General features: G+C 41.5%; 1 protein-coding gene across 2 annotated transcripts; it reads left to right on the top strand.

Annotated features, from left to right (window-relative positions):
• The first annotated feature begins 779 nt into the window (after window positions 1-779).
• On the top strand, window positions 780-22,607 carry tiprl (TIP41, TOR signaling pathway regulator-like (S. cerevisiae)). 2 transcript variants are annotated; one of them, XM_029173325.1, is made up of 8 exons: window positions 780-914; window positions 1,439-1,556; window positions 2,302-2,481; window positions 5,351-5,450; window positions 14,350-14,481; window positions 14,566-14,661; window positions 14,747-14,809; window positions 21,953-22,607. In XM_029173325.1, exons 2-8 carry the CDS (start codon window positions 1,453-1,455, stop codon window positions 22,082-22,084), a joined length of 807 nt encoding a protein of 268 aa, XP_029029158.1. In that variant the 5' UTR covers window positions 780-914; window positions 1,439-1,452; the 3' UTR covers window positions 22,085-22,607. The 2 variants fall into 2 exon arrangements, with proteins under 2 accessions (XP_029029158.1, XP_029029159.1); XM_029173326.2 differs by having other exon boundaries at window positions 895-914; window positions 2,337-2,481.
• The last annotated feature ends 675 nt before the right edge of the window (window positions 22,608-23,282 follow it).

The following is a 23,282-nucleotide window of genomic DNA, read 5'->3' as shown; positions in this document are numbered from 1 at the left end:
GGTGGTCTGGCGACTGCCTCATCGGCCTCGGTTCCTGGTGGTCTGGCGATTGCCTAATCGGCCTCGATTCCTTGTGGTCTGGTGACTGCCTAATCAGCCATGGTTCCTGGTGGTCCGGTGACTGCCTCGCCAGCCTCTGTTCCTGGTCCGGCTCCGTTGCGTCCACCCCGCCTCCGCGTCTGGGTTTGTCGGTGGTTTTGGCATCTTTGTCTCTGGCTGCTCTCTCATCTCTGGTTCCGGCTCCTCGTCTGCCTTCGTCGTTGGCTTGTCTCTGGCTAGCAGACAAAGAGGCTAAAAAAGCAGCAGGAAAAAAAAATGGCGATATTGAAATAAAGTATAGTAAAGGAGAAATAAAGAGTATAATATAAAAAGTAGGCTGGAAGAATGGGATAGATTAAAAAAAGTGGCAGGAAGAATGGGATAGATAAAGTAAAGAAAGAGCATACTTACATACAATACTACATACAAAGGAAAGTGGGAACACTAGGTAGGATGTAGTGGGGATAGAAGCAGGGATGATCTAATTAGCAGAATGAGGTTCGGGCATACAGGTCTTAATAGCACAAAGAACATACTGCCCAAAATATATACATACATTGCCCAAAATATACGATTTAAAGGAAAAAGATGATAGTGTTTGAGAGTTCATAAACCAAAATTAGAGTTGAATATAATATTGAATTTGAAAGCAGGTGATATGGGGTATAGAGCTGTTTTTAAGTTTTTGGAGGGGAGAGGGCCGGATAAGCGAATAATTGAGTGTTAGATCACTGAAATTGCTCGTGCGCCTGCTGCGTTATCGCGACATGACAGCGGAACACAGGCGCCAGCATAACCCATAGCCGGACGTTTTTGGTAGTAACACCAAACTAGCCTCCATGTTATGGAACTTTGTAACATCTGACAACATCGAGGTATACAGATTTATTTATGTACCCTATGTTTGGTATCACCTTGACTACTTAGTTAGGGAAGATCTTCTCGGTGAAACCGATAACTTCGTATGCAGGCGAGGGTTACAGCGAAGTGTTACGCTGACGGTACCTAATAGGTCAATGTTTAGCGCTAATCGCTAGCTTTTTCTAATAAATGTTGTAGATTCGTCAAATGTGGAACGTAAACGTGTATTTATCACGTTCAGGTAGATATGATAGATCGGTGGTTTATAGCAATCATTCATCAGTGTTTTTCGAACTACTACTTCTAGCAACTAACACGGATGCTTGGCTATAACGTGGCTGACTTTTTACGTGTTTCCTGTATGTCTTTGGGCTATGTAATACTGTAGAAATTAAAACAATAAACTCCTAAATTAAAACAAAAAAATTTCAATCACTAAGCAAGTAAAGCCCAGAGACACAACCTTGCTATGGGTTTACAACCCATTGTAAATCCAGAGACACAATAATTTAGTCTATCCTTCTGTTCTGCTCTTTAGCCTATCTGTCTACAATGATGTTGCATGGTTTTAAGAGCAGTGTGCAAGACTTCACCTTTGGGCCATGGAAAGTAATTGCTGCCAAAAATCATATCATGAAATCCAAAGACATTGAGCGGTGAGTTGTTTCTCTTGTTATAGCATACAGTACATTTTAAAGATGTTTGATCTAAACTTGTTCTGCTTCTGTTGCAGCAGTTTGGTGTACAAAGAGTTACAACAAACAATGTGTAAAATGTGAAATATGGATGCTATATATATGTTTTCTATCATTTTTTAGTGGCTAGGTTGGCCGATAGGTGCAAGGCTTTGGCTCCAACACCACCACACTAACATCCACCATGCCTCTTGTTTTTACTTTAATACCAGTCTCAACCTCCTATTAAGATTGGGAGCTCAGCATCCTGGTTTTAAGTTATCACTTAATGAAGCCCATATTGTCATCTTTTGACTAGAATTTTGCGGGTGCCTTAGCCACCATTTCTTTTACAACAAAAGCAGCACAATACATGCAGTCTGTTATTTACAGCAGTGTCAGCACACATAACTCGACTATGTCTTCAAAACCACCAGATCACTTGGGGTTTGCCAACACCAATTTTTTTTCAAAACAAGCAATTTAGAACTTATTATTTCATTTGGCCATAACACCACCAGGAGTAATCTCATGAATCACCAACTCCCACATTCCCAATCCTCATTGTCGTACATTTTTTATGTTTTTAAAGTAACGTCACATGTATTCATAAGATCTGAATTCAGCTTTGTTTTACTTGATGATGTTAAAGTATGTGTAAATATTGATGTCAGAGACCACGCCTTTTTTTTTTAAATCAACAGTTCCTAGTTGTTTGCATTTCCAGGTTAGCAGAGGAGATGAATATGCCTTCCCTTCCAGAGATGCTGTTTGGGGACAATGTACTGCGCATCCAACACAAAGAGGGCTATGGCATTGAATTCAATGCTGTTGATGCTCTAAAACGAGTCAGCAGCATTGAGGACACTGTGAAGGTGGCTTGCGCTCAAGAGTGGCAAGAGAGCAGGTAGATGAACTTTGTTTACACACACACACACACACACACACACACACACACACAGTCGTGACATAATTCCTTCACTAGCCCCTTGCCCTACTCCTAACCATCACAACTAAAGGCAGACGTCTAACCCTTGCTCTAATCCAAACTGAAACTCAATTGTATCCTCAGCCCTAAAATCATCTTCTTAACCCTCAAACAGGCCTTTAAAGAAGTGAGGACTGGTCAAAATGTCCTCACAGTTTCAACCCCATATGTCAGGGCAAGATCGAGTGTGTGATTAAAATAATAAGTAAAACCAACAGTGTCTACAACACAACTGAGTTTGGGAGGCTCCGATTACGGTTCTCAATTGAATTATAACTATGTTTAGGTCTAGGAGTAATTAATAAGGCTGAGTTATATATTGCTGCTACTCCTCCACCTCGACCTGTACTTCTTGGAACATGATAGTTGATGTGACTCATTGGAGTTGAGTCATTTAAACTAACGTATTCATACTGCTGCAGCCAGATTTCAGTGAGACAGATCTCTGTGATGGTCACTTACCAAGTCATTTATTAGTAGGGATTAAGACGAGGGACATCTGATATTTAATTAAAACCACACTTTAATAACTTATTGTTACTTTGTATTGTAAGAAGAATTGCTTTGATGTTTATTAAATTCTGATAAGTCACTCCTTGTTTGTAATTTGTAATGTTCAGGTGGTCAGGGAGCAGACGCAGTCTCTATGCGATAATGATTATGGGTAATTGCTGTAGAGAACATGCAGAGAGGCGTGTACCATTGTGACTCTGCTTTGAAATAAGATCTTATTTAAGCACTAACTAACTATACAGGATGTGAATATGAAACACTAAAAACGAAATAACTTATGGGAGAGACTGGAAAGGACAGATAACTTAAACTAAATTAATAGGCAAATAGAGAGCAACCTATGACCCAGGGGATGACTGTATTAACTAAGGTTACTGTGGAGTTGGTAGTGTAACCAGAGAGAACAGATAGAGGGGAAAAATCACTGAAAATCCATGAACAACCAAACAACCAAAGTCCAGGGGCCTCATGTACGAAGGCTCGCTAGCTGGCGTGAGTACTTTTCTATGGCTAAAACTGGGAAAAGGTTAATCATGTGAAAAGGATAATTAGTCACAGTGGAGAAGTGACAATCATTAGTCACATTTCAGAAACTATAAATGATTAATATAAAGCTTCCTGCAATGAGATGAGAGGATACAAAAATATGTACGAAACAGTGCAAACATATATTCTACAGCACTGTTAGAGGATCTAATAGAGGATCTATTAGAATTTGGTAAAGGTGCCCGTTCTTGGATCGCGACGCAGTGATAACTCACGCGGCTAGCACACTTCCAGCTGCTGACCACACTAGGGTTCAGCCATGGGGGGAGCTGCAGACCGGGCAGGTAGTGGACCCTGTGTAGAGTCATGTCAGCTGTGTGGGACGCAATCATCCGTATGTCAACAAGGCATCAAGTTCCTATACAATGGTTGATCATTGCAACATTTAAGCACAGTTTGCAGCGAGAGCCGGTTTACCTCATAATCAGACCCATCCACTGGACATATTTATAAACGCACTGTCACGGGATGAAACATGAGTTAACAGGAAACATTTTTTATTTCATCAACGTACAAATAATCTGTGATGCACAAATGCAGCTACAGTCAGCAACACTGTGTTGAGGCGCCTGGGTTAACAATGATCCACCTACTTTAATAAACAGTGTGGTTGGGATCAGATTTAAAGCTAGTACCAGAAGCTGGTACCGTAAATAATGTAACGGCCTTAATATTATTTCTTATTGCACATAGAACCTGTGCGCAACCGAAGTACATCTTGTCTTCAGCATCAACACTAGTGGGTGGTTTAATGTAGAGACTTCCTATTAGTGGTTGAACACAGTGTCATCGGGTCAGATTGTCTTCTCCTTCACTTCTGCCTCTTTTGGTGACGCTTTGGTCGTAAACTTCTCTTCACTCCTACCTTCATGTCAGAACACTTATTTTTTTATTCCTGCTACTGTGCAGAACATGCTGCATTAACACCTGCACACACGGTCCCGCTTGGTGTACTGCACAGACGCACACCGTACTGTAAATGAATTAACATATTTGTATAAAGGCCTGTCACGGGAGGAGTCTGCCACTCAATCGCCTGCACTCAATTCCATGTTTATTGGTAAGTACGAAGGAAGCATGCGTAGATTCGTACTTAGTAGCGATTGATACATCTCTACTCATGCAGTTTTGTAGATTTGAACTTACGCTACGTTTAGTAGGAAGTTTTCTACATGAGGCCATGAGGCTTTCCAAAGAACATGCAGGTAGACCAGATTCCTTAACGTACAAAGCAAAAGTCGAGATAAAACTTTCCAGAATTAGTATTATCTAAATCAAGCGTGTAAAACTGCGGTCCTCGAGGGCTGGTGTCCCTGCTGGTTTTCAAACTCTCCCTGCTGATTACTTTAAACAGGTGTGTCAGTTGGCTTATCCAGCTGCTGACTGACTTAACACATCTGATCAAGATAATCACCAGGCTGTGGGGAAGGTAAAGTTAGAATTTTAGTGAGAGAGCATTTACTGGGAAATACCAATGTTACCTGCTCCAGAAAATGCAACGTAGAACATAACTAAAGCTTCCAATACTATTCTTCTTTTTTTGGTATGAGCACAGCTACAATGCTTTTTTCACAATTTGGACATATGGCTCTGATTGTCACATCTTAACATTATGCAAACCTTGCCATGGGGAGTTCTATCTGACACTTTTAATTTATTGTTAGTTATCAAAATAAAAAAAAAATGTGTCTTCTGCATTTATTCCATTAATCTTTCCATCTCTTTCCAGAGTGGATAACGATCACCCCAAAGAGGTGGTAAAGCCTTACGACTGGACATATACTACAGATTACAGAGGGACTTTGATAGGAGAAAGTATGAAGATAAAGGTAGGTTCTTTTCAGAAAAAGAATGATGTTTAGGTACGTTTTGTAAAATGTCTAAGAATTACAGAGATGGATTTTGTCTTTATGTAGCTTTAAGCTCTTTTTCTATCTTGAAGTAGGGCTGTCACGTTGGCAAAAAAGAAAACAAAGTTCAAATTGAGAAGACATTAAAACAGAACGCTCTCTGCAAGATTATGTCCATTGCCTTGAAACACTCCCTCAGGTGCTTTTGACTCCTCAGCTTTTTACTGCGCTTACCTGTGGTGCAGGAAAACAAGACAACAAAGTACATCCTAGTAGGGAGAAGGGGTGGAGGCAGTTTTGTTCCTGATATTAACATATACTATGTTCAGAGCTGTATTGTCAGGTGTGCGGCAATTTACACACTAAGTGGCAAAAAGGGAAAGGAAGGCCTAATTAAAATCCCTATTCTGCACTCTGCTGTACATGTGTTTACACATAGCAGTAGTGTTTGCCAAGGGAGTGAAGTAAATGGTTACCGTCATAGCACATGGTGACAGGGTGAAAAGTTAGCTGCTAATTATACCTGCTTGTTCTTGTTCCTTAACAATGATTGCACCTTTTGTTGTTTACATACACCAGCTTTCCTCCCTTTTGTCAGTGTTTTTGGGGATAGAGTTGACATATCCCATAAATACGGTGTAATTTTGAACCTCCGTTTCTTCTCCTAGCACTTTACTTAGTTCTACAGCTGTGCCTGTTGCTCCATATTGCTAGTATTTCCCACTTTGCAGTAGCAACCATAGGTCACTTAGGAGTTCAACGGGGACATGCACCATATCAGAGCAGTGGTGTATTTCAAGAACTCCTTCTGATGATGCTATGACAAATTACATCAAATCACATTACACACATGCATTTTGCCTATTAGTATTAAAGTTTGAATTTGAGCTGGAATTTGAAGTTAGTAGGACAAAATGTTTGAAAAAAGGTGAACGCCTTACTGTGTAGAAACATGTAATACGTTTTTATTAAAGGAGACCGATTATATACGAAATCCACTTTTTAGACATTCTAAAACATTCATATGACCTTATGGATCACGTTTACACACATGGAGCACAGTAGAAATGACATTTTGTCCTTTTTTACATTTTGCTACTTTATCCAGTCGAGTCAAAGAGAGTCCATTTCTGGGATCTGTACCAACCATGACTCATAAGGGGTCATGCCTCACAGCAAAAACCTAAAACACCTCCCCAAAAATAAAACTAAACCCAAACTGGACCTCGAACAAACTATCTTACTGCTGTCTGTGACAAACAGACAAGGAGCCGCTACTGTGTTTTAAAAAAGTGCTCAGGTGTTCTAACGAGATGCTCCTCCAACAGTAAGTACATGCTGGATAAGGTAACATCCTTTCAGGGGTCAGGGGTCGCCACAGCAAATGATTCGCATGGTTGTTATTGGCAAGTTTTAATGCCGGATGTTCTTCCTGACCAGTTACTGCTACAGCTACCACGACACAGAGAGGTAAGCCACCTACCTCCGTGTTGCAGAATGCTATGGCATGTTAATGGCCCTTCCCAGTCTGGGACTTTCCAGCTAGAATTGTGGGACATATAGCTCCGCTCCTGTATATTTGCTTTAGCCGTTAGCACGCCATTAACTGTGTGCTACTGCCATGTTGCAGTTACTGTTAACGGTTATGGCGACACAAAGCTAAGCAGCAAGGTTGTGCACGATTCACCTGCGTGTCTCCAGGTGAATTCATGTGAAATAAGGCAGGCCCACTCACTGCTGCGTATTTGTCATGTAGCTGTTAGCATGCCGTTAGCCCTTTGGCTAGAGCTTACAGTTAGATGATCGCCTGAATAGGAAATTGCAGATAAACACGGATATGTCTGTTATTACCACAGAGCCTGTAATGTGTCCCAGTCTAAATCAACTTATGGTTATGACATTGTTCTAATCTAATTTCTAACATATAGGCTATTTGTTTTGTCTTACAAACTTATCAGGTCTCTATAATAAGTATTGCTTATCTGGTCAGCTACCTATAGATTGTGTAACATAGCCATTCTATTTATAGAAGTAATACAAAATACAATTGATTTGACAATAAATGTAACATTATATGTCTCTCTACTGTAGGTAGGCACAACACAGTTACCCCATTGTAAGGAGGTTTTCCGCTGCAGACTGTTGGCACAAAAACATCTGCTGCTCACCTAAGGAGTGAAGGTAGTACATTTACCAACAGTAAGATAATTTCTTAGTCTATACAGTGGCAGCAGTTTAAAGTGTCAGCCTCCAGCGTGGTTTGCTTTCATGTCCGACGCGCCAGCACCTTGTCAGCACTGCGTGAGGAAGTATGTTACGTCCTTTTGGTCTGCAGTTGGCGATTGACTCCCACTTTTGGTCCTAAAACATCGTAGTTGAATGTGTCATATAGCCAACCGCTCTTCAGGTGGGAGCACTCCTTCAATTTTAATTAATGGAAAAACAGTGTCTAATCATTATCATTTGACCCACGAGATAACATTATTATATTATTTAGTGCATGGATCGACAAGACTACGAACGAATACTACGAAATTATAGTATTTAGTATAGTTACGTACGTAAGTAAGTTATAGCAAATTATGGCAGTTTAAAACTGAAAATAAGCTGAACGGTGCGCTCTCGAGTGTGGCGTTCGATTTGTGGCAGACAAGCTGCTACAATTTAAATAAGTAATTAAGAATGATCTAGACCAGGGGTCGGTCACCCGTAACACCCACATTTTTTAATGGGAAAAAAAAAACACCGGGAGCTGCGGAGGGCGGCTATATTATTTGAGAAGATTCAACAATTGTTTTTTGATTCAAACAAGACATAAAAGTTAGGGCTCAGAGGTTTAACATTTTATATTTTATTGACAGAAGATTGTAGCAATTAACAGCATACTTATTCAGTCCTTGTTCTCTTTTAGCTACTGCCGTAAATGCAATACGAGCAACGATCAAACCTAAGCGTCATATTACACCTTGTAAAACTGTAAAGACTGTTCAGATTGTGTACAGACGACAAAACATTGTCAAGGCATTGACGAGGAACGCTAACTCGCTTTTCTCTGCTTCAAACAGCTGCTATAACTGAGAGCCACCAGTGCGGCATCACCAGTCAATCTGGAAACGCATTCATCGGCAGCGGTTAGGACACTTTAGGTGTGTGAACTGGGAAGGGAACAGCAGCAACTAAAGAGCGACTGAATAGAGTTGATGTCTTCCTCGCTGACAGGCGCATTCATTTAATAATGCATGTACCTTGGCTGACCGTTCAGTTGAAAAACACACTAAATCTTTACCAAACCGTCTTTGAATAACATCTATGAACTGCAGTTTCTTCCTGGATTATCCATGATTATTATGAAAGAAGCACAAATCATAGCCAGTCCAAATTGTGCAATTAATACTGTGTTTACAATAAAGGTAATAATAATAATTTCAATTTAAATTGCACTGCATATTTTAAACGAATGTCGAAGTGCTACAAATAAATTAGACCAGAAAACTACGATAAATACATATTCTTGCAGAGTAAACATATGTAGGACAACCTATTTGCTGCATTAAAGAGTCTTGAACCTGCAGCTGAACATGCTGTCCGATGCTGCCCAATCTCCCAGAGAGAACAACTTTTTTTGTTTTTCGTTTGTCTCCAAACAAAAAAAACATCTTAAATTCAATTTTTAAGTTATTAATTATTTAAGTTATTATTTAAGTTATTAAGTGATCTCAGCCACTCGATTACAATAACACGCGCAGTCAAAACAAGTCAAACTGCAGTTCTGCAGACACAGAGTAAACACATACAAACAATCATGTAGCTGTAATGTGTCACTGACAGGACGCCAGAGCTCAGCAGATCTACAGAGTTACGATTGACAACTGCTGTTGTAATAATTTAATAATTTAAATTATTATTAATTTATTATATATAATTTAACGTAATAATTTCCTATGATTATTACGGTCATTTACGTAAATTCTACAACTACCGGAAAACATTCATTAACAAGTTGTGGAAGTTTAAAATCTAAATAAGCGGCTGTAGTGCGCATTCAACATATTTTAACCGCAATCCATACCCACAGTATTATGTGAAGTCAATATATTGTATCAGATGTTAGTGGTGGGTGGGCATGAGATGCCTGCTATTAAAGTATTTAGTCAGCGACGCACCCGCTGCACCGTGATAACGCAACAGTACTGCAGTGACAACGCTAGTCACTTTGAACTGCTACCACTGTACCAATTAAAATCTTCTATTGCCTGTCTAGATTTTATACTGTTTAGATTTATATTTTTATATATATTTTTACTAATCTACAATTCTGTTTGCAGTACCTTTTTTTTTTATATAGGGGTGTCATGGTGAGAACAGCCACAGCCTCCATCTAAACGTCTTCTATTCAAAATCCTCCAAATAATGATGAGAACAAAGATCACCGGTCAACTATACCTGTCCTGCTGCAGAAACAAATCTCCAACATAACCAAGTTTACCATCTACCCAAGATATGGTCTGTTTAGCCTACTTCCATCAAGCAAGCGATCCACTGCAAGGCCTTGCAAAAGCTTCTGTCCTCAAATCCCTAGGCTTCTCAGCTCACTCAGTAACCTTTACACTGCACATTGGAGTGCGGAGATAACAGTTTCTTCCAGCTTTGACATACTGGTGCATTTTCTGGTTGACAATAAAGTTGGATTTGACTATTACATATTTCACAGAACTCTGTTTTAATGAGGGGAAAAAATATTCTGAAGAATATTTCAGACAAAAAATACTTCTACTCCATAACAGCAAATGATGAGATATTCCACAAGTGGTCTGAATCCAACATAAATTAAGTCCATCACAAAACCAGTTCATTAGCCTCTGTAGACTAGACAACTGTAACAACTTGAGATATACAGACATACTGTATTCCTGTCGCCTTTATCAAGAATTACCCAAAAAAATCTTTGTTATATACACTCCAAGAAAATAAAGGGAACACAAAAATAACACATCCTAGATATGAATGAATGAAATATTCTTATTAAATACGTTTTTATAGTTAAATATGCTGACCAAAATATCACACACAAATTATCAATGGAAATTCAATTTATTAACCCGTGGAGGTCTGGATTCGGAGTCAACTCAAAAAGTGGAAAAACACGCATAACTCCAGCCACATGAGAAGTAGCATTGTCTTGCATTAGGAGGAACCCAAGGCCAATCACACCAACATTTGTGTGCAGCCCTGCAAAGAAATGCTACCCCCACTATTACTGACTCCCACTGACAAACTGGTCATGTTGGTGGGGGTTGCAGGCAGCAGAACGTTCTCCATAGGGTCTCCAGACTCTGTCACGTCTGTCACATTTGCTCAGTGTGCACCTGCTTTCATCTGTGAAGAGCACAGGGCGCCAGTGGCAAATTTGTCAATCTTGGTGTTCTTTGGCAAACGGCAAACGTCCCGCATGGTGTTGGGCTGTAATCACAATCCCCACCTGAGGACGTCAGGCCCTTATACCACCCTCATGTTTCTGACCATTTGAGCAGACACGTGCACATTTGTGGCCTGCTGGAGGTCATTTAGCAGACACAACAAACCTACTTGCCACAGCTCACATTGAAGTCCCATCCTGGATGAGCTGCACTACCTGAGCCACTTGTGCAGGTTGTAGACTCCTCCAGAATTCAAAAGTGACCATAACATCAACCAGAAAGCTGGAACTGAGAAGTGGTCTGTAATCACCACCTGCAGAACCACTCCTTTATTGGGGGTGTCTTCCTAATTGCCTATAATGTCCACCTGTTGTCTATTCCATAAGATTGACTTCGAGTTACATTGTGTTGTTTAGGTTCTCCCTTTATTTTTTGAGCTGTGAATTTGGTTATATATGGATTGGCTCCTGAACAAGCTCCTGCAATCGACTCAATAGACTCCGAATATTTGATGTCATAATCATCACTAATAGCAGTAAAAATATGTAATTTGAACCAAAGCTATGTTTGTTCCCAGGTAGGTCTTGCATTAAATACTCTAAATAGTAAAGTACAGTTTTTTAATGAAATAAACCAGCACCATAAGCAAAACCCATCTATCCATCCATCTTCATCCGCTTATCCGGGCCGGGTCGCAGGGGGCACAGTCTGAGCAGAGAGGTCCAGGCTTCCCTCTCCCCGGACACTTCCTCCAGCTCTTCCGGTGGGACCCCAAGGCATTCCCAGGCCAGCCGAGAGACATAGTCTCTCCAGCGTGTCCTGGGTCTTCCTCAGGGCCTCCTACCGGTGGGACATGCCTAGAACACCTCCCCAGGGAGGAGTCCAGGAGGCATCAGAACCAGATGCCCGAGCAACCGCAACTGGCTCCTCTCGATGTGGAGGAGCAGAGACTCTACTCCAAGCTCCTCCCGGGTGACAGAGCTCCTCACCTTATCTCTAAGGGAGTGCCTAGCCACCCTACAAAGGAAGCTCATTTCAGCCGCATGTATCCGTGACCTTGCCCTTTTGGTCATGACCCAAAGCTCATGACCATAGGTGAGGGTAGAAACTTAGATTGACCGGTAAATTGAGAGCTTTGCCTTTTGGCTCAGCTCCCTCTTCACCACGATGCACCAATACACCGACCGCATTATTGCAGCCGCCGCACCGATCCATCTGTCAATCTCACGCTCCTTCCTCCCCTCACTCGTGAACAAGACCCCAAGATACTTGAACTCCTCCACTTGGGGCATGAACTCTCCTCCAACCCGGAGAGAGCAAACCACCTTTTTCCGGTCGAGAACCATGGCCTCAGATTTGGAGGAACTGATTCTCATCCCAGCCCTTTCACACTCAGCTGCAAACCGCACCAGCGCACGCTGAGGGTCCTGGCCCGATGAAGCCAACAGGACAACATCATCTGCAAAAAGCAGAGATGCTATCCTGTCGTCCCCAAACCAGACCCCCTCCGGCCCCTGGCTGCGCCTAGAAATTCTGTCTTAAACATAATGAACCAGTTACAAAGGGCAGCCCTGCCGAAATCCAACGTGCACCGGGAACAGGTCTGACTTACTGCCGGCAATGCAAACTAAGCTCCTGCTCCGGTTGTACAGAGGCCGAATAGTCTTTAGCAAAGAGCCTTGGACTCCATACTCCCGGAGCACCCCCCACAGGATGCCCAAGGGGCGCGGTCAAATGCCTTCTCCAGGTCCACAAAACACATGTAGACTGGTTTGGCAAACTCCCACAAACCCTCGAGCACCCTGCTTGAGGGACTGTCCCCCTCATCATGCAATGTTGCAGAGGCGTGTCACCCAAGACAGCCCCACAGCATCCAGAGACTTGAGGTACTCAGGACGGATCTCATCCACCCCTGCTGCCCACCACCAAGGAGCTTACTTACAACCTTGTTGACCTCATCCTGGGTGCTGGGCAAGTCCACCTCTGAGTCCCTTGTCTCTGCTTCCTCAGCAGACGGTGTGTCCAAGGGGTTGAGGAGATCCTCAAAGTACTCCTTCCACTGTCAGATAACATCCCCAGTCAAGGTCAACAGCTCCCCCACCTCCACTGAAAACAGAGTTGGTGAAGGACTGCTTTCCCCTCCAGAGGCGTTGAACGGTTTGCCAGAATCTCTTTGAGGCTGAGCAATAGTCCTCCTCAATGGCCTCCCCGAACTCCTCCCAGGCCTGAGTTTTTGCCTGCAACGGCACGGGCTGCAGCACGCAGGAATCCTTCTTCTGCTTGATGGCGTCCCTTACCTCCGGCGTCAACCACCGGGTTCGGGGATTACCACCACAACAGACACCGGAGGCCCTGTGTCCACAGCTTCGAACGGCCGCGTTGACAATGGAGGCGGAGAACATGGTCCATTCAGACTCTCTGTCTCCAATCTTCCTCGGAATCTGGTCGAAGCTCTCCCGGAGGTGTCTAACATATGAAACAACTACAAAGTCTATCATCGACCTCCGGCCTAGGGTGTCCTGGTGCCATGTGCACTGATGGACACCCAATGTTCGAACATGATGTTTGTTATGGTCAAACTGTGCTTAGTACAGAAGTCCAATAAAATAACACCATTTGGGTTCAGATCAGGGAGGCTGTTCCTTCCAATAATGCCACTTATCACTGTAGTTGCCCACATTGAAATCTCCCAGAAGAACGATGGGGTTCTCAGTTGGAGTGCTTTCCAAAATTCCCTTCAGAGACCCCAAGAAGGCCGGGTACTTCACACTATCGTTTGGCCCGTAAGCACAAACAACAGTGACCTATCCCCCACCCAAAGGCGCAGAGAAGTGACCCTCTCATCCACCGGGGAAAACTCCAACACATGGCGGCTAAGCTGGGGAGCTATGAGCAAGCCCACACCAGCCCGCGTCAGGCAACTCCGGAGTAGAAGAGGGTCCAGCCCCTCTCAAGGAGTTGGGTTCCAGAGCCCAGGCTATATTCAAGCAGGTTCAAATGTGCTTGGACTGACCAAACAAAGTACCAAAACAAACAGGTTACTGTCACTCTGTTGAGTACGTGTTGTGTTATCTTCTCATTGTGTGCAGTATTATGGTGGCTTACATGCCTAATGTTTAATTAATGAGCCCAAAAAAAGGTATGTGCTTCAGCATAGAGATGTGGTGAGGAACTTCGCTTGTGACATGCTCCTAAAACTGGTCTTTCATTGAGGGGGACTGAAAATGACACACTGACAGTGTAGACAATCTATAGGGTTTTTGTATTGGAATGAAAATGTAGAGACCTCAGTCATATTCTTTAGCATGAAAATAAGTATAATCGGTCTTGTTTAAGTAATTATAATACGTTACCAATAATATAATGAAATTGTCGGAACATATAATACATTTGCTCAGAAAGGAATACTGGAAGTTTGTTCTTATTGTTTCATTGCACTGTACTTTTTACCTGTTTGTTAGGTGACGGAGACAGCAGAACGTATCAACGTTGAGAAGCTTAAAGCTCGGGAACAGATCATGTTCTTTGATGAAGTTCTGTTGTTTGAGGATGAGCTGCATGACCATGGAGTCTCAATGATCAGTGCCAAAATTGTAAGTGTTTCACATGAAATTAGCAAACTACTAAGTATCCGCATATAATATTGCATTTTGGTATGTGTCTTGTTCATATTCTAGAGGGTGATGCCCACCAGTTTTTTCTTGTTGTTGCGCTTCTTCCTAAGAGTGGACGGAGTGCTGATAAGGATAAATGACACACGTCTGTATCATGAGGCAAGCTTCTCCAACCTGGACTAAGTGTTTTAGGTGGCATACTGAGTTTTATGATAATACTATTTCTGTGCCATTCTCATTTCAGGGTGGAACCAATTATATGCTACGAGAGTTTAGTACAAGGGAGAGTAAAATATCAGAACTAAAGGTGAGTTGTCAATGGACAAGCTCTAATGCACTATTAAAAAGCAGAAATCGTAGTATATAGTGTAAGTAAATAATAGTGAGTTATTTATGCAGATTATGATGCATATCAAAAATACAGTTTTAGAACATCATTGTTCAAGTTATGTATACACACAAATTGTTGGTTCCCTTCAAGCCACTGCCTATTTGTTCTCACAGTCCAAGTGCCCTTAGAGAAGCCAAAAGTTTTTTTTCTCCATATTTTATATATATATATATCGATTGCCCTTATTCAATATGAGGCACAGGGAGTATTGTGTGAGGGATCATCAGCCAGATCAGGCAGTTAAAGGTAAGATAATTCTTTTACTATGTGTCGAGTGAGGTCCGACTGCTCAAATGTTAAAAAACAACAAATGGATGATGGCTTGCTTGCAAATTGTACGTTTATTGGGCCCAAAAACTGCAGTGCAAAAACTAGGTGCAGTATTTACAGGGGATCAAAAGCAAAGTAAAAGAAGGAAATGATAAGAATGAAGCAAAAGGTGGAAATCAAATCCCAAAACTGCTTAAAAATGAATGTCCGTTTTCTCTATTGCTCCAACAAACTTTCTCACCAACAAACTCGCTCTCTGTCCAACCTACTCTCCCCCACAATGGAGTTTGGCCACTCTATTTAAAGGCCTGGCCCCGCCCCCTTCAACTCGGGAAACCATTCTCCAGAAAGTTCTGGAACCTACTGGAAAACTATATAAATAAATCCCTAACATTCACCTTCAAACCGGTATAAATCAATTATCAATCAATAAATTCCACAAATACATTAAACACAAAAATACAACACAAGTAAGAAATGGACCCAATTAATAAACAACAATGGTTTCGCCAGACTGACGCGATGCAACAATGTCAAAAGCAAGCGTTTCCCAGCTTTCAGGATTTTTTCTGTCAGGAAGTCCAACTACTCCCGTAATATAATAAAACAACAGTGTGTGTGTGCATAGTCCAGGGTGTAGGAACAGAAAATTGTGGAATGGTGGTGAAATGTCCAGGTGCCGGCACGAAGGCGTGATGTGCTGATGTGTAAATACTGTTTGTGGTGTGTGTGCACAGTCCGGAGCCACTGCTCTGTCAGTGGGGGACAAACCGACGGACCATCACCCGAGTGTGATTGGATGATGGACATGCTTACATATTTAAATAGATATACAGTGATAGCAATGAAACGTGTCAGCCTCTACTGTGATTGGCATCCACCTTTAACACGGCAATACCGGGTTTGAACCATGTAAGAGTGTCTGCTATGCCCTTTTGGCCTGTAGATGATGATTGGCTTCCACCGTTAGTCCTAAAACGCTGTTGTCCATTTTGTTATATACTGTAGGCTCATGTGCACATCTGGTATTTAAGTCCTGGATAGTGTAGTGATTAAGGGAAATGGCTTGGAAACGTCTGTTTCTAGTTCAAGTTATGGTTTACGACCAGATTTAATGGCAGACAATGCCATGTCTGTATCTGTTTAGTTATAATCACATTTTGAAGAACAGTAGAAGGATAAAAAACTGATTAAATCAGAGACTTTTTGAGTATAAACAGATTTATTTCAGTGTTAAACTGTTAAGACACGGCTGGGCGTGTTATTACAAACAACTCTGCTGCTTAAATTATTCCTGTGGCAGAACCACTGACGGGCACATTCGTATGATAATGTATTTTCACCTTGACTGAAAGTTCTGTTGAAAAACGCATCTAAACTTTAACATCAACTGATCTGCTAGACTACTTCATTTAAAACTTTACATTCAGTGCAAGAATTATCTAAAAAAAACTATTATTTGTAAAATTATTTAGCTGGACTCTATGAGCTAATTATCCCTGGAACATCTCATCCATATAACCATTCCCATTAAACAGTGAATTAGTTGTATGAGCCAGAGTACAGTACATACAGAGTCTGAAGCAGCCTTTGGCTCTGCTGGCATCCAGCAGAGCTAAAGGCCAGTGTCGTGCAACAGATAGCCAAGAGCCAGATCCATCATGTCTCTGCGCTGAAAGAAGCACAACGGAATCTAACAGACGACAGACATTGCTTTACATTTTTAACAAAAGGTTATAATTTAAGTGTTTTAATAAAGACAACATTTCAAAGTTGTTAAGCAGCTTTTTATTTTTTAATCCGGCAGTTGTTAGAAAGCCACAGATTTTTCATTTAGCCAAAACCACTCCTTTTTTTTATCTGCTGTTAGTGGCTGGAAAAACAAGACGGTTGTTCCTTCCAAGAGCGCTAGCTTATGTTGCTAACAGTTCAAAATATAACAAGCAACAGCTATTAATATATTATATATTATTATAATATACTATTATTATACTATATACACACACTCTATTCTCACCCTCCGCGGGTGGTCTCATCCACTTTCCAAGCTCGGGTCCTCTACCAGAGGCCAGGGAGCTTGAGGGTTCTGCGCAGTATCCTTGCTGTTCCTAGGACTGCACTTTTCTGGACTGAGATTTCGGATGTTTTTCCAGGGATCTGTCGTAGCCACTCCTCCAGTTTGGGGGTCACAGCCCCTAGTGCTCCGATCACCACAGGCACCACTGTGGCCTTCACCTTTCAAGCCTTCTCCAGTTCTTCTCTGAGCCCTTGGTATTTCTCTAGTTTCTCATGTTCCTTTTTCCTGATGTTGCCATCGCTTGGTATTGCCACATCCACCACTACGGCTTTCCTCTGCTCTTTATCCACCACCACAATGTCTGGTTGGTTCGCCATTACCATTCTGTCTGTCTGTATCTGGAAGTCCCACACGATCTTGGCTCGCTCGTTCTCTACCACCTTGGGAGGTGTTTCCCACTTTGACCTTGGGGTTTCCAGTCCATACTCCGCGCAGATGTTCCTGTATACTATGCCAGCCACTTGGTTATGGCGTTCCATGTATGCTTTGCCTGCCAGCATCTTACACCCTGCAGTTACAGTCAGGACCATAAATATTTGGACAGAGACAAATTTCTTCTAATTTTCTTTCTGTACATTACCACAGTGAATTATAAATGAAACAACTCAGATACCATTGAAGTGCAGACTTTCAGCTTTAATTCCATGGGTTGAACAAAAAGATTGCATAAAAATGTGAAAAACTAAAGCATTTATTAAACACAATCCCTTCATTTAATGGGCTCGTAAGTAATTGGACAAATGAAATAACTGAAAATAAAATGGTCATTGCCAACAAAGGGTTTTCAACCAAATATTAGTAATGACAGCCTGAAGTCTTGAACTCATGGACATCACGAGATGCTGGGTTTTCTCCTTCTGAATGCTCTGCCAGGCCTTTACTGCAGCGGCTTTCAGTTGCTGTTTGTTTGTGGGCCTTTCTGTCTGCAGTTTAGTCTTCAACAAGTGAAATGCATGCTCAATTGGGTTAAGATCAGGTGACTGACTTGGCCATTCAAGCATATTCCACTTCTTTGCTTTAATAAACTCCTGAGTTGCTTTGGCTGTATGTTTTGGGTCGTTGTCCATCTGTATTATGAAACGCCGCCCAATCAGTTTGACTGCATTCACCTGGATCTGCGCAGACAGTATGTCTCTGAACACCTAAGAATTCATTCGGCTGCTTCTGTCCTGTGTCAGGTCATCAATAAACACTAGTGTCCCAGTGCCACTAGCAGCCATGCACGCCCAGGCCATCACACTGCCTCCACAGTGTTTTACTGATGATGTAGTGTGCTTTGGATCATGAGCTTCTCCACGCCTTCTCCATACTTTTCTCTTGCCATCATTCTGGTAGAGGTTGATTTTGGTTTCATCTGTCCAAAGAATGTTTTTCCAGAACTGTGCTGGCTTTTTTAGATGCTTTCTAGCAAAGTCCAATCTGGCCTTCCTATTCTTGCGGCTTATGAGTGGCTTGCACCTTGCAGTGTACCCTCTGTATTTACTTTCATGCAGTCTTCTCTTTATGGTAGACTTGGATATTGATACGCCTACCTCCTGGAGAGTGTTGTTCACTTGGTTGGCTGTTGTGAATGGGTTCCTCTTCACCATGGAAATGATTCTGCGATCATCCACCACTGTTGTCTTCCGTGGACGTCCAGGTCTTTTTGCGTTGCTAAGTTCACCAGTGCTTTCTTTCTTTCTCAGGATGTACCACACTGTTGATTTTGCCACTCCTAATACTGTAGCAATTTCTCGCATGTTTTTTTTCTGTTTTCTCAGCTTAATGATGGCTCGTTTCACCTGCATGGAGAGCTCCTTTGACCGCATGTTGTCTGTTCACAGCAAAATCTTCAAAATGTAAACACGAGTCCTCTAATCAACTCCAGGCCTTTTATCTGCTTCACTCATAATGACATAACAAGGGAATTGTCCACACCTGCCCATGCAATAGCATGGAAGTCAATTGTCCAATTACTTACGAGCCCATGAAATGAAGGGATTGTGTTTAATAAATGCTTTAGTTTTTCACATTTTTATGCAATCTTTTTGTTCAACCCATGGAATTAAAGCTGAGAGTCTCCACTTCAATGGCATCTGAGTTGTTTCATTTAAAATTCACTGTGGTAATGTACAGAAACAAAATTAGAAGAATTGTGTCTCTGTCCAAATATTTATGGTCCTGACTGTATGTGCTGGACCGTCTCTGGGGCCTCTTTGCACAGTCTACACCTTGGGTCTTGTCTGGTGTGGTAGATCTGGGCCTCTATGGCTCTGGTGCTCAGGGCCTGCTCCTGTGCAGCCAGGATGAGTGCCTCTGTGCTGTCCTTCAGCCCAGCCCTTTCAAGCCATTGGTAGGATTTGTTGAGATCAGCCACTTCAGTTATGTTCCGGTGGTACATCCCGTGCAAGGGCTTGTCCTCCCATGATGGTCCCTCTTCCAGCATCTCATCCTCTGTTCTCCACTGCCTGAGACATTCACTCAGCACGTCATCTGTCGGGGCCTTATCCTTGATGTACTTATGGATCTTGGACGTTTCATCCTGGATAGTGGCTCTCACGCTCACTAGTCCTCGGCCTCCTTCCTTGCGGCTAGCGTACAGTCTCAGGGTGCTGGATTTGGGGTGGAACCCTCCATGCATGGTGAGGAGCTTTCGTGTCTTAACATCTGTGGTCTGTATCTCTTCCTTTGGCCACCTTATTATTCCCGCAGGGTATCTGATCACTGGCAGAGCGTAGCTGTTTATTGCCCGGGATTTGTTCTTGCCATTGAGCTGGCTTCTTAGGACTTGCCTTACTCGTTGGAGGTATTTGGCTGTTGCCGCATTCCTTGTTGTCTGTTCAAGGTTGCCGTTTCCCTGTGGTATTCCAAGGTACTTGTAACTGTTCTCAATGTCTGCTATTCTTCCTTCTGGGAGTGAGACCCCTTCTGTGTGGATTACCTTGCCTCTCTTTGTCACCATCCTCCCACATTTCTCGAGTCCGAATGACATCCCGATGTCCGAGCTGTAGATCCTGGTGGTGTGGATCAGTGAGTCGATTTCTCGCTCACTCTTGGCGTACAGCTTGATGTCATCCATGTAGAGGAGGTGACTTATGGTGGCCCCGTTCCGGAGTCGGTATCCATAGCCAGTCTTGTTTATTATTTGGCTGAGGGGGTTCAGACCTATGCAGAACAGCAGTGGGGACAGTGCATCTCCTTGGTATATGCCACATTTGATGGATACTTGGGCAAGTGGCTTCCCATTGGCTTCAAGGGTGGTTCTCCACAACCTAATAAGCCCAGATGTGGCAAGGACACTGCTCTATATGTGTTTTTTTGAGTTAGAAAAAACACGGTCCAGTGTGTTCTTTCTTCTGGCGGTTATTATTACTGTATTACCACCATTATAATTATTGCTGAGAATTCTTGCGACAGTCCCTCTGGTGGTGTCTTTTTTGCTGCCTGTGTAACCTTCCTGGGCCATAACATACTTAGAGTACATATAATTGAGGCATTGAAATTACACACAAATTGTGGCTAAATTACGAGTAAACTAATGTGAACCTAATTTGACTCCACAATCTGACTGGCTAATGAACAAGGCATGTTTTTGCAGTCCTTGTGCAGCTACTTAGCTGACTCGTAGTTTTAATTATACACTGCTCAAAAAAGGGAACACTTAAACAACATAATGTAACTCCATTGTCAATCACACGTGAAATCAAACTGCCCACTTAGGTATGGAACTCCAAAGTGTTCAATATTAAACTAATAGTACATTGAAATAAATACCTATATAAATAAATGACAATTATGTAAACTGACCATGAAATTATGAAATAATCACAAACATTTTCCAAAGCTTATTATTATGAAATATGTTTCATTATTCTGTAAAATCTGCTCATTATTATGAAAATCTATTTCATAATGATTATTTTCATAATAATACAAATGATTACATATGCTATTTTATTTAAATACAGAAGTCTGCTTTTATTGCATAATGCCCATTTCCCATTTTCATCACATTAATGTAACAGAATTTAATCCTGCTGTCGCTGCAATATTACCCTCATAGTCTTAGCCATCGCGCCAATGAGGGTTCACTCCTGAGCTTACATCATTCAACAGATATGGCAGCCAGATCAACCTGTGATCACAATAACCACTGTGATTTTGTATTACATTCAGCAGTTACATTAAAATTTGGCCAGATCATCTGTGTCTCAGTTCAGAGAGCTGCATGTAGTATTATCAGAGAGGTGTGTACAAACATTTTTTCTGCAGCGGGACAAGTACCCCAACTTACAGATTCATTAAGAACATTAATTTCACCACAAAGAAGAACAAGAAGCCCTGGAAGTGATCGTTTGACCCCCACAGGGTCCTGATGTGAACATTATTGAGTCTGTCTGGGATTACATAAAGAGACAGTTTTGAGGAAGCCTACATTCACACATCTCTCTCCAATTCTGCAAATTGGTTAAAATTGGTTAAACCTGCGTTTCTTCATAAACTGTACCTAGAATCATTTAGTTTTGATTTTGCTTGGATTTATTGGAATTTATGTAATGCAATTATTAGGAAAAACTGTCCTTGTTTTAACTTTAATATTTAATAGTTTTTGTATGTTCAATAATATTTTTTCTTAAAACTGAATTTATTTATGTATGTATTTATTGTTAACAAAGATTTATGTTAACATTTTGATACAGGTGTTGCTTTTTGCATTGTTACATCTTTTTCAGAATGTTCCTGCTGCACTTTACACTGATTCTAATGAGATTGCCCAGCATTTAACCCTGAAGTGGACAGAGTGTGAGAAGCTGGAACTTCCAGTGATTTATCAACAGACAGCTTCCAATGAGGTCCTTCAGTGAATGGTGGTGTGTTCCATTGTGAAAACAGAAATAGTAGTCAACACATTTTTGATGCTACAGTAACAGCTTGCCTTTGTTTTTATGTGGCCAGTATAATTCTCTGTTTCTGAAACTCTGATGCTTCATCTTTTAGTATCTTGAAACAGTATAGCAAAATCATATAATAGTACAATGCATGTTGTAGTTTCTGCAGTAGTTTATGGAAGATATAAATCCCTGTGTTCTAAACCAAAAATACAGAATGCATTAAATTATATCTACGAAGTGTTTAAATAAAAGCAGCCTATGTAAATCTCTAGCTTTCTTTTTTTCCTGTTTGTTAGGTCTTGTTAACTGTATACTGTCATGTACATGCTGGTAAGATTTAAAATAATTTAGACTTATGGTCATAAATGGTGGATATTTATAAACATTCATTATTTTACATGTAATCACCAAGAGTAACTGAACCTGAAGGTTAATTGCAGGCATGCATGTATTAGTTTATTAATTATTATATATTAATTAAAGTTTAAGATGTTGGCGTGGTTGTCCGTGTGTGTGCGCGTGTGTGCGCGCGTGTGTGCGCGTGTGCGCGCGTGTGTGCGCGTGCGCGCGTGCGTGCGTGAGTTCTCTCTCTCTCTCTCTCTCTCTCTCTCCACTTTGGGCTGGGTTTAGTGGCCATGCTCCTCTCATCACTTGGCTTTCACATGTGGCATTCTTCATGCCCCAACGCCTAGCTCACCCTTTTGGTGAACAATGTTATTTACTAACCTTTTAGGGTGTCGGAACCAATAACAGGCTTCTTATTTTAGTGCTTGAAAAGCCCAAAAGAGTGTGTTGCTGTGTCACTGTCTCTTGCTTTATAATAATATTTATATATAATAATAATATTTATAATAATAAGCAAGTCATCATCTGAGTACTAGTAGTGATCTAAGGCAGTGATAAGCTTAATTTAATGTAGAGACATACATTAGCAAAACAAAATTAACAAAAATCTCCCCCAAACCAGTCAGGGCAGATACGTTGGGTTTAGTTGTGTAAGATCTTAAACCTTACCTTGACATAAAGTATTGTGCACAGTACTGTAACTCTTGTGAATTGGCTCAATAATAAAGTTATTTTGAATATGACAAGCTTTGATACATACATTTATTGTTAAATGTATTGTTAACTTTGTATTGCTTCATGTTTAACTTTCCCTGTGAGATTGTTA

This window comes from Betta splendens, chromosome 14 (genome assembly GCF_900634795.4).
Source record: "Betta splendens chromosome 14, fBetSpl5.4, whole genome shotgun sequence".
Lineage (NCBI taxonomy): Eukaryota > Metazoa > Chordata > Actinopteri > Anabantiformes > Osphronemidae > Betta > Betta splendens.
Note: the sequence above shows the minus strand (reverse complement) of the source record. Positions and strands in the feature narration are given on the sequence as shown.

What these genes read in the sequence shown, in the direction of transcription:
- tiprl (XM_029173325.1), top strand. Translation starts at nt 1,453, where the DNA reads ATGATGTTGCATGGTTTTAAGAGCAGTGTGCAAGACTTCACCTTTGGG. An exon ending in CAATGATCAGTGCCAAAATT is followed by an intron (nt 14,482 to 14,565) that starts GTAAGTGTTTCA and finishes TTCATATTCTAG; the next exon opens with AGGGTGATGCCCACCAGTTT. An exon ending in GTAAAATATCAGAACTAAAG is followed by an intron (nt 14,810 to 21,952) that starts GTGAGTTGTCAA and finishes CATCTTTTTCAG; the next exon opens with AATGTTCCTGCTGCACTTTA.